The 12,523-nt window shown below is 43.7% G+C and overlaps 1 protein-coding gene across 1 annotated transcript in view; it reads left to right on the forward strand.

Moving 5' to 3' along the window:
• CACNA1A (calcium voltage-gated channel subunit alpha1 A) overlaps positions 1-12,523 on the forward strand; it is a 232,868-nt gene that overhangs the window by 200,109 nt on the left and 20,236 nt on the right. The window contains exons 39-44 of the mRNA XM_075272510.1: positions 158-265; positions 1,685-1,785; positions 2,368-2,477; positions 2,641-2,779; positions 2,867-2,980; positions 10,959-10,994. Coding sequence (XP_075128611.1) covers positions 158-265; positions 1,685-1,785; positions 2,368-2,477; positions 2,641-2,779; positions 2,867-2,980; positions 10,959-10,994 — 608 coding nt within the window. The remainder of the gene's footprint in view (positions 1-157; positions 266-1,684; positions 1,786-2,367; positions 2,478-2,640; positions 2,780-2,866; positions 2,981-10,958; positions 10,995-12,523) is intronic.

Raw genomic sequence — 12,523 nt, forward strand, 5'->3', positions numbered from 1 at the left:
TAGCTCCTATCATTTCTGGTGTACAGTATCCATAGGACAGGAACACTAGATGCAGTTTACACATTTAGACCCACATTGTAGGGTATAAGTCAGACCCGATGGGCTTGTGTCTTTTTTCAGCCATTTTAACTATGTCACTGTTTGCCATATTTTTCAGGTGGTGCAGACAAACAGCAAATGGACAATGAACTCAGAAAGGAGATGATGGCCATTTGGCCCAATCTGTCTCAAAAAACCCTCGACTTGTTGGTGACGCCACATAAATGTAAGAAAAATGACTGTACATTGACTTATAGAGCACCATACAAACACAGACAAGGCCTCATAGCCATACATGAATGTAAGAGGGGAGGCCTAGTTTATGTTGGTCCCAGCTCATCCTAATGCCTAAGCCCTTATTCACATTTCACTGTTTCATTGTTTATAATCCAGGACTGGAGTCTACATAGAGATGGGGTAAAGGTAAAATAGTAAAATGTACGCCTGTTCTGTGTTTTTAGCACCTTCCTGAATATGACTTACAATGGCCAAAACATTACTTTGTGAATAAAGCCTTACCCATGATTCTCAGCGTGTGCTAATTGCACACAAAGGGGGTGCCACACACCACACTGTACGTGACCAACTTTTGCAATGCTTAGAACTGGCCTACCATACCCAGAGATATAACCTACCATGCAGCACAATTTTAACTACAGCGCCCCCACAGGATCTATCATGATACTCAGCGGGCCTTGGACTTTGTCTGATGACTGAATCTCTGGATAACTTTATTGGTAGGAGAATCAAACAGCAAAAGGGGCAGAAAAATTGGGTAACAGCAAAAAGTCTAGTACCAAGCAGTTGGAATCTGGCATAGCTATTAAGGCCCCAGTGCAAAAATGATAAGGGGACTCCTACCTACACTGTGTTATTGAGAACAGTGGCATATTTTATGTGACAGAAGTATCTTTGAGGTCCTCATGGACCCATTAGGCCCAACTCACACGGGGCAAGAGGGGGTGCATTATGGCGCTGAATCCACGTCATAGGCCGACCCCTCACAATGGAGATCTATGTAGACTGCCAGACTACTTTTTTCCGTGAGCAGCAACATGTCCTTTCTTGAGGCGAACTCCGCGGCTGATTCAGCCCCGACATCCGCCTCGCGGCAGCACCCTCCAGAGTATGCCCATTCATTTGAACCTACTCCGGAGGGGGAAGCCGCGAGTGTCGGAAGCCGCAACAGTTGTGGCAGGTGCATTTTGGCCTGAGAGTGATGCCTCTTCCCATGTCACTCTCGGGGCCAAAATCCGCCAATCCGCTCACAGTGTCAACGGGGCCTTAGGACTCCCTATGGCTACATGCATGGCTTGTATAGCGATGCTGGTATACAGTACAGGAGCACAGTCCGGAGTCGGATGACCCAGATGATGTGACAGGGCCTGAGTATACGCTACAGGGGATTATCCAGCAGCGTAGTCAGGTAGTAAACTGGTCACAACAACAGCCAAAGACACAAACCAACTCAACCAGGATCATGGACTGGAAGTAAATTCCTTCCAGCCAGAGATTCAGTGTAGCAACGGCCAACACAGCGGACACAATATATGACATTGAGAAATAATGATAACTTTAATCTTATGTCCCCATCACATGGCTGTTCTCATTAGTTATCTGCCCCCCTGTGTTTTTCTTCCCTCAGCTACTGACCTCACTGTGGGTAAGATTTACGCAGCAATGATGATCATGGAGTATTACAGACAGAGCAAGGCCAAGAGACTGCAGGCGCTTCAGGAGGAACAGGTAGGAGGACCACAAGCACCCTAATGGTCAGATTCACTATTGCTACTGACAAAAAGGAGCCGGACCTTTCTGACAGCAAAATAGCTATAAATTATTTACATCAAGCTATACAACATTGGGACCTATCACTACCTCTACTGACTCTGGGACCGCCCACTTGACAGTACAGAGATCACTTAGTATATTGGGTGCACTCAGGAATGCCAGGACCCAGAGAAAAAACTTCCATATGTGAAGCCATGCCAATTAAGGGGTTAGAATTGGTAAAAGGTCACCTTTAAATGTACCCCATGATATCCAAGTCTTTTATCACCCTGGTTAGACCTTAGAGAGGTCACACACGGGTAGTTGGGGTTGTGTAGAAAGCCTATAGCACTTCAGTATTTGGGGTTTTGGTCAGAACACTTAGAGGAGTAGGGCGCACTGCATTAAAATGTCTCTTTCACTGTGATGCCTTCAGTAACAGATTCCCTGGATAAGACTATACAACCTCACCATCACATGGGACTACAACCTGACTTAATAGCTGTACATCTGATTTATTCTACATCTCCTTTAATAAAACTTCTGTGGCTCTTCTAGAACCGAACACCTCTAATGTTTCAGCGGATGGAGCCCCCATCACCTACGCAAGATGGTCCGATGGGCCTGAATACTCTAATGTCCTCTCAGAAGGAGCCAGGGGGAGACATGTAAGTCCTGCTGATCTCCGTTATCGCTCCATCACGGGGCACTGACACTGAGTATGGAACTTGCTCTCCAGTCATAAGTTTCGACCACAGACTGCAGGAGGCTCCATCTTTATGCTAGGTTGTTCCCTGATATGTAGATGGTGTTTTCATGTTGGCATTTCAGGACTATACCAGAGGGTGGTATGAAGGAAAGTCAATCCTGGATGACACAGAGAGCACAACAGATGTTCCAGAAGACAGGAACCTGGAGTCCAGAGAGGGCGCGAGTCCAGGAGAACACCAATAGCTGGCCCGACTCACAGGTCAGGACATATCCTTCATCTCCTGTTATACGTCCATCTGGAGTAATACGGTATTATATATACGTTTCTGCCTTTCTTTCCTTTTAGTTAGTGGAAATGACAGAGATGAATCGGGACGGCTACTCTGACAGTGAGCAGTACCTGGTGATGGAAGGACATGGGAGGGCAGCGTCAATGCCAAGACTACCTGCGGACAACCAGGTGAGTACCTGCATCACCATCACACTACCCCTCCCCCCCCAAAAAAAAACCTTGGCCAATTACATGAATATGAACAGCAATAAAAGACAGGTTTGCCTTGGGGATCATCAGTCCTTCACATGACCAGGACAGGTTTTTAATAGAGATGAGTGAGTACTATTTGAAACAGCTGTTTCGAATAGCATGCATCCATAGGAATGAATGGAAGCGGCCGGCACGCAGACTTTGCAGGCCCCCGGCCGCTTAACTCCCCTGTGTGCCGGCTGCGTCCATTCATTCCTATGGGTGTATGCTATTCGAAACAGCTGTTTCGAATAGTACTCGCTCATCTCTAGTTTTTAAGTAAACAGTAAAGATTCCCAAGAAATGACAGCCAGCAGACAGTAAGACGTATGTGTAGTACGGCGTCCTTAAGAGCCCTGCCGGAGTGAGACGTCCCACAGTTACTAACAGGCGCACGTCTGGCAAAGTGGACCTTTAGCCACTAACACCATGCCCCACTCATTCTGGAACATTTGGGATTTTTTCTCTAGCCCCCACCATTCCTGAGCAATCAGTGCAGTTAGTGTCAGCACCCAATATGCTAATTAGGCTCTCTACTGACAGGTAGGCGGTCCTGGGCTAGAGCAGATATTTTAAGACTTCTTAGGAATTGTGAGGACTAGAGAAAAACTACCAACAGCACCAGAATCAGTGGAGAGGAGCCCATTGAAGGAGTTCGTGGAGGGGGTGAAAAGTTCTCTTTTAGGCTAAGGTCCCACGTTTCTGTTATTATATTTGTTCTCATAAGTTCCTTTGCCCTAGTGGGAACAATTGCACAAAAATATCCCTAGACTACAGTCAGCTAGAAATGTCTGATCTTGCCACAATATACATCTACTATTTCTGAGATATAATTAGTAATGGTGTCCTTTCATATTATCCCTGGATGGAATAAGCTCCACCTCTGATATCAGTGCTAGGCTCTGGATAAAAAATGGTTGTCCCAAGCTAATAACACCCTCCCCCATTATGCTTCCATATACCCTACCCCTGATAGTAAGATAACCCTGGTAGTGGAGGACACCCTGCTCGCACTGGTTTAGGGTCTCATCTTGCAGAATATCAGCTACTTTTTGCCATGTTCTATTCTTACCATGATATCTGATTTATTTATCCTTTAGCAATGTATGTATTTGCATGCTATGGTCTTACCTTACAGATGTAGCAGAGCTGAATGTGCTGTTTGTGCATGGTTTACATGCCTTAGTGACAAACCCAGCCCTGCTACATCAACAGACTGCTGCATCTATCTAACCTGGTTATATGGGGCACATGCTTCACTCCTGCATGGACTGCATTAAACATAAGTGACATCCAAGCCATCCATGAACATAAAATAAAAAGCTTCTATCCACAGCAGACGCATTCATGAGCGTACACGCAGGACGAGGGAGTCAATGCTAAATAACGTCATACATTGGGATAGATTTATTATGATATATGGCATATCCTCCGCCAGTCTTAATAAAGGCCCTGACTGGGGACATCTCCATTGTAAGTCATACTAGAAATCTGGTGTGACTTATCTTGTATACAGTCCTATGAAAAAGTTTGGGCACCCCTATTAATCTTAATCATTTTTAGTTCTAAATATTTTGGTATTTGCAACAGCCATTTCAGTTTGATATATCTAATAACTGATGGACACAGTAATATTTCAGGATTGAAATGAGGTTTATTGTACTAACAGAAAATGCGCAATATGCATTAAACCAAAATTTGACCGGTGCAAAAGTATGGGCACCTCAACAGAAAAGTGACATTAATATTTAGTACATCCTCCTTTTGCAAAGATAACAGCCTCTAGTCGCTTCCTGTAGCTTTTAATCAGTTCCTGGATACTGGATAAAGGTATTTTGGACAAACAATTCAAGTTCAGTTAAGTTAGATGGTCGCCGAGCATGGACAGCCCGCTTCAAATCATCCCACAGATGTTCAATGATATTCAGGTCTGGGGACTGGGATGGCCATTCCAGAACATTGTAATTGTTCCTCTGCATGAATGCCTGAGGATTTGGAGCGGTGTTTTGGATCATTGTCTTGCTGAAATATCCATCCCCGGCGTAACTTCAACTTCGTCACTGATTCTTGAACATTATTCTCAAGAATCTGCTGATACTGAGTGGAATCCATGCGACCCTCAACTTTAACAAGATTCCCGATGCCGGCATTGGCCACACAGCCCCAAAGCATGATGGAACCTCCACCAAATTTTACAGTGGGTAGCATGTGTTTTTCTTGGAATGCTGTTTCTTTTTGGACGCCATGCATAACGCCTTTTTTTATAACCAAACAACTCAATTTTTGTTTCCAAAATGAAGCTGCCTTGTCCAAATGTGCTTTTTCATACCTCTGGCAACTCTATTTGTGGCGTACGTGCAGAAACGGCTTCTTTCTCATCACTCTCCCATACAGCTTCTATTTGTGCAAAGTGCGCTGTATAGTTGACCGATGCACAGTGACACCATCTGCAGCAAGATGATGCTGCAGCTCTTTGGAGGTGGTCTGTGGATTGTCCTTGACTGTTCTCACCATTCTTCTTCTCTGCCTTTCTGATATTTTTCTTGGCCTGCCACTTCTGGGCTTAACAAGAACTGTCCCTGTGGTCTTCCATTTCCTTACTATGTTCCTCACAGTGGAAACTGACAGGTTAAATCTCTGAGACAGCTTTTTGTATCCTTCCGCTGAACAACTATGTTGAACAATCTTTGTTTTCAGATCATTTGAGAGTTGTTTTGAGTAGCCCATGATGCCAGTCTTCAGAGGAGATTCAAATAGTAGAACAACTTGCAATTGGCCACCTTAAATACCTTTTCTCATGATTGGATACACCTGGCTATGAAGTTCAAAGCTCACTGAGGTTACAAAACCAATTTTGTGCTTCAGTAAGTCAGTAAAAAGTAGTTAGGAGTATTCAAATCAATAAAATGATAAGGGTGCCCATACTTTTGCACCGGTCAAATTTTGGTTTAATGCATATTGCGCATTTTCTGTTAGTACAATAAACCTCATTTCAATCCTGAAATATTACTGTGTCCATCAGTTATTAGATATATCAAACTGAAATGGCTGTTGCAAACACCAAAATATTTAGAACTAAAAATGATTAAGATTAATAGGGGTGCCCAAACTTTTTCATAGGACTGTATGTCCGTGTGAGGTGTCCCTGCCCCCGCCGGTCCTGATCCATCCATATTTACACAATGTGGTGTGCGAGGTGAAGAACTGGGATTGTGGCGTACATTTGGCACAAGATAAATCTCTCCCACTGTCTCTTAAGATGTTCTTGTAGTTGCCATTAACCATATCTCTTCTATGCACAAATCCAATTGTGCTGGTGCAGGGCATTTCAATGTCTGGATTCTGCTTTTTGTTTGAGTACCTGTTCTGCTGACCTGGGGGAGAAATTGTGTATTATGTTGTTTTCTTATTATTATGGTACAGTCCCATTTTGATAGCAGCCTCCCAAGCCTCATGGGGTGTTTTGCCTTCCCCTGGATCAATACTGTAGGGGATTGTAAGGTTATCGGTTGGACTTGATGGACTGATGTCTTCAACCAACCTCATGTACTACCGTATGTAACCCCATGATAACCCTCATAGATGAACCAGCTGCCCCCTGGAGGAACCTGGCAGGAAGCGGCCATTGCACCACATCATTACCATGGGGGACAGTCTACGTAACCTACTTCTCACTAAGATGAAAGGTCCTTCCTTGAATTGGACAGATGAGTCCTCCAGAGGAAGAGAGAAAAGCTCTTTCTGCTCTGGCCCATAGATAAGAGTCAGGAAGGGAGAACCCTCTTCTATTAAAGGGGCTCTATCATTAGATTTTAGTGTTTTGACATAAAGATATGCCTGAATGGCCTTTAAATAGGCTATACAGGTGCTGCTAGTCGTTTTTAAAAGGCTATGCAGGCATATCTTTATCTCAGAACACTAAATTTGATGATCCCTTTAACTCCATTATCTCAGAATTCCCTTATCTGGGAACCATATGAACCAGACAATTCCTAGTGGATGGAGGGGGGGGGGGTATTGCAGATAACATGTGCAGCACTGGTGGAGTTGGAAGTGAGAAGTCAGACCAGATTGGGGGAAGACATGAAAACACAGAAACATACAGCATTATGGAGAACACTGGATGAGACCATGAACATTGCAGCAGATAATCCTAGTATAGAGCAGCAGATAGACAAATAGACAAGGCATTACCATAGAGATAGACTATAGACCCATACTAGTCACGCCTAGCATCTATAATACGCCACTATGCATAGAAACGTATATTAGTGAGAAAATATTGCAAATTCTCAGTCCTAGGCAAGTAGCAGAGAAACACGCCAGCCGTGGCCATAAGAAAGCATTGAAAATCTGTCTTGGGTCTTGTCAGGGATCAGACTGGTTATGTCAGTGAGCATATAACTTCTGAGCATCGTGTACCGCAGAAATGGCAGCAAATATGGTGGCACAACTTTACATGGACTATAGCAGGGGTAGGGAACGTACGGCTCTCCAGCTGTTGCAAAACTACAACTCCCAGCATGCATACGTGCTATGCTGTTCTTGGAACTCCCATGGAAGTGAATGGAGCATGCTGGGAGTTGTAGTTTCACAGCAGCTGGAGAGCCAAAGGTTCCCTACCCCTGGACTATAGTGATAGATAAAAGTTGTGTGACTCTTGCACCCATAGGTGCCATGTAACCCGGGTGTAAGTATGTGGCACCTAAAAGACAAGAGGTTTTTAGTAAGCGCTTTCCTTTCAATAGTAGTTGGTTTTGTTGCATTTGTGACTGATGAAGGAAATATATAAATATTGTAAGACCACCCCAATGATAGGACCAATCTCTCCCCCAGAGGACCCTGCACCAATAGAAAGTCAGGTTTTAAAGGAGTTTTCTATGATTTTACTATTGATAACCTATAGCAGATTAGTGGGGGCCAAAACCAATGGATGGGTCAAGGCCACAAAGGACCATTTTGGACACTCGAGAAAGAGAGAGTGTCCCTTAGGCATTTACCATCATCTCTGTGTTACATTTTTCATCCTCATTCCATGTCATCTCTGTTACTAAACATGCTATCCAAGCAAGTGCCTCATCTCCCATCCCCCGGGGAGAAAGACTTGTGCAGGACTTCACTTCTTCACAGCCAGCAACAAACAAAGATGGCAGAAACTAGCATGGACCTTCGTGTGCCTGGATATAAGAGTGTAGTGGTGTGAACCAGCCCCAGGGGGAAGCTGCTGTGGCCTCAGGGTTACTTCTATGTTCACCCTCTATCCAGCATTGAACACAAATCTCGATCTTTACTGCCATGTTATTTCTAGAACCAAAGTTCTATTCTAGTTGATTTTCCAGTTTGTCTTTATAGTTGTCAGAGCTGTTTTTCTGATCCAAATGCCCTCCATAGACATAGTTAGACATACAAGTACGTTCTGTGTGTGACTGACAGCTGATACCAGGAACAGAGCTGTAGGGGGTGCAGACATACAGGGCCTTGCGAAAGAATTCGCCTCCTTGAACTTTTCAACTTTTTGTGACATTTCAGGCTTCAAACATAAAGATATCAAATTTTAATGTTATGGTGGGACACAATTGTGAAGTGGATTTATTTAAATTTATTGGATGTTTTAAACTTTTTTAACAAATAAAAAACTGAATAGTGGGGCGTGCAAAAATATTCGGCCCCTTTACTTTCAGTGCAGCAAACTCACTCGGTTCAGTTCAGATCTCTGAATAATCCAATGTTGTCCTAAATGACTGATGATGATAAATAGAATCCACCTGTGTGTAACCAAGTCTCCGTATAAATGCACCAGCTCTGTGATAGGCTCAGGGCTCTGTATAAAGCGCAGAGAACATCATGAAGACCAAGGAACACACCAGGCATGTCCCAGATACTGTTGTGGAGAAGTCTAAAGCTGGATTTGGATACAAAAAGATTTTCCAAGATTTAACCATCCCAAGGAGCCTGTACATGCAATCATATTGAAATGAAAGGAGTATCAGACCACTGCAAATCTACCAAGACCCGGCCATCCCTCTAAACTTTCATCTCAAACAAGGAGAAGACCGATCAGAGATGCAGCCAAGAGGCCCATGATCACTCTGGATGAACTGCAGAGATCTACAGCTGAGGTGGGAGAGTCTGTCCATAGGACAACAATCAGTCATACACTGCACAAATCTGGCCTTTATGGAAAAGTGGCAAGAAGAAAGCCATTTCTCAAAGATATCCATAAAAAGCGCACACAGTGGCTCAGTGGTTAGCCTTGCAGCGTTGGGGTCCTGGTGTTCAAATCCCACCAAGGGCATAAAGAAACCGCCTGCAAGGAGTTTGTATGTTCTCCCCGTGTTGGCATGGATTTCCATCCCATATTCCAAAAAGACATACTGATAGGGAAAAATTGTACATTGTGAGCTCTATGTGGGGTTCACAATCTACACTAAAAAAAATAAAATCCATAAAAAGTCTTGTTTAAAGTTTGCCACAAGCCACCTGGGAGACACCAAACATGTAGAAGAAGGTGCTCTGGTCAGATGGAACCAAAATCCAACTTTTTTGCCACAATGCAAAACAATATGTTTGGTGTAAAAGCAACTCGTCACCCTGAACACACCCTGATCCCCATTGTCAGACATGGTGGGGGCAGCATCATGGTTTGGGCCTGTTTGTCTTCAGCAGGGACAGAGAAGATGGTTAAAATTGATGGGAAGATGGATGGAGCCAAATACAGGACCATTCTGGAAGAAATCCTGTTGGAGTCGGAAAAAAAAACCCTGAGACTGAGAAGCAGATTTATCTTCCAACAAGACAATGATCCAAAACATAAAGAAAAATCTACAATGGAATGGTTCACAAATAAACGTATCCAGGTGTTAGAATGGCCAAGTCACAGTCCAGACCTGAATCCAATTGAGAATCTGTGGAAAGAGCTGATGCTGCTGTTCACAAACGCTCTCCATCCAACCTCACTGAGCTCCAAGGAAGAATGGGAAGAATTTCAGTCTCCCGATGTGCAAAACTGATAGAGACAAACCCCAAGCGACTTGTAATCACAGCAAAAGGGGGCGCTACAAAGTATTAACGCAAGGGGGCGCTACAAAGTATTAACGCAATGGGGCGCTACAAAGTATTAACGCAAGGGGGCGATACAAAGTATTAACACAAGGGGGTGCTACAAAGTATTAACGCAAGGGGGCGCTACAAAGTAGGTAGAGGTGGTGAAAGGTCCATTTAACTTTAGTGTGTGTGGGCCACAAAACAGACAAGAATAACATCTGTCCTGAGTTTATCCCCATACACAGGCCTGTGATAATACACTAGTTTGTATAGTCTATAATGGGTCAGTGTGCTACCTGTGAAAAAGACAGCTAGTATACTGACAATGTACACGGTCCTATACATGAGGCCTTAATGTACAGAATAAGCCTTAATGGACTATCGTATACGGTGTCAGGATTGGATACAAGGTATTTACAGTTTTTAGCGGTGCCTGTCGGTAGATAAAATTAATCATATGTCCATGGATTTTATTGAAAAAAAAAAAAGGCTCAGACAGCTATAAAGATAGATATTTTTTTTAAAAAAAATGTTAGCAGAGAATTCTTGAAGGTGTTGGTGAGGGTGAACATTAAATTTATAACAACTTTGTTTGGCGTTGCTGGCAGGACGACGTCTCCTGCCGTCTCAGTGACTCTCATGTCTTCGTCTTGTGGCTTCTGTGTTGTGTGAACGTCAAATCTTTACAGTCATTTGTCCATGAATGTGGACATTGTGTATTGAAACTGTTTCGGTCTAACTGCTGTTAACCTGTGTTCTCTTTCTCTCTGTCCCCCCTGCTGTCTATCCTTCTGTTTCTCTGTCCGTCCTGCACTTCTGTGGTCTTTCCCTTCTTCTCGTCTCTCCTCTCTGTCTCGTCTTGCTGTAGCAGCGAAGGAAAACGCGAACCCGAGGGAGTAACCTCAGTGTATGTAACACCTCTATAACATGCTGTCACACTCGTATTCTCCATGTATTACTATAGTGTGCAACTCACATTTCTGTCTATTTAACCCACTGTCAGTACGGACCTTTCTGTCTTTGTATTGTTTATCTTGTATATTCAGAGATGACATCTTGTTATAGGAAAGCATTGGGGGGGGAGGTCTACAAAATATTCAATAGAATTTAGAATATGTATTAGAATTCTCTATCAAACAATGTCATTAGGAACCAGTTGTAGATTAACTAGACCATAAACCCTACCCTGAGTGTTCCACATACATGGGAACCTCTCTTTGGCCCCCACCATTATGCCTTGTCGCGGAACATAGCACAACCAGCCACTGCCCAGCCACTGCCCCAACCCAACAACACCACATGGTAAGAGCCCCTGACGCTGGGTTTACACCAGCATCTGGTCTCCGTTCTGAGGTTTCCGTCTTCTGCATGCAGAAGACAGAAACCTGTCAGACCAAGTCTGGCTGTGAGCAATTTTCCCACAAGTGTGGAGTCTTCCTGCAAGTCTGCAAAACCAATAGCAAAAACTGCAATATGACCACAATGGGCCAGTCTAACACTAGTTCTTTACTCTTGGTAATAAGAGTGTTTGACATGTCAGGGGTAGGTTTGAGTGATCGGGATCGGAAAAGATCGGATCCCGATCGGCGATCGAGGGAATTTCACAATCACTATCGGCTGGAAAATGATCGGAAATCAGATTTTGAAATCTCAAGATCGGCTCAACCCCAAAAGTGACTTTTCCCATAGAGAAGCATTGACTAGGGTTGAGTGATCAGGATTGGAAAAGATTGGATTCCGATCGGCGATCGAGCAAATTCCACAATTGCGATCGGCTGGAAAATGATCAGAAATCTGATTTTAAAATCGATCCTGAAATCTCAAGATCGGCTCAACCTTAGTCAGAGGCAACACACCACTGGAATATAGCAAAATGTTTCCATTGAAAAATACAACTCCTCCCGTAATAAACAAGCTCTCAAACAGCTAGAGCAACAGGAAGATTTAAAAAAATAAATACATTGTAATACTGCAACATAAAAGCAAAAAAACATAACAGGCCTGGTCCTGAAGGGATTAGAACTAGCAATAGGAATAGCAATAGTAGGCGGCCAAACTATCAGGGAGGAAAGATCACACATGACTGCAAATGGGGAGAAACGATGATACTTGTCTGTAGAAGTGATTTGAAAAGAAAGATCCACATACAGCCTATCCAGAGCCTTAAACTGGACATAAATTATAGATCTGTGGTGCTTTGGCAAACCTGGCTACATTTGGTGAGGATCTGATGTCTAATATTCATATATGTACGATGAACTGGCCAGCTCTAGGTCGCACCTCCGCCTCTCCAGCATTTTGCTCATAACTTGAGAAAGATTAAGGCCGGGGCCCCACATGGCAGAAACACTGAGGAGAAACCGCGGCCATCTATAGTCCCTGCAAATTGGATGGAATTGTAGTAAATCCCACTAACAAATTGCAGAAACCTACAGG

This window comes from Leptodactylus fuscus, chromosome 5, assembly GCF_031893055.1.
Source record: "Leptodactylus fuscus isolate aLepFus1 chromosome 5, aLepFus1.hap2, whole genome shotgun sequence".
NCBI classification, from domain to species: Eukaryota; Metazoa; Chordata; class Amphibia; order Anura; family Leptodactylidae; genus Leptodactylus; species Leptodactylus fuscus.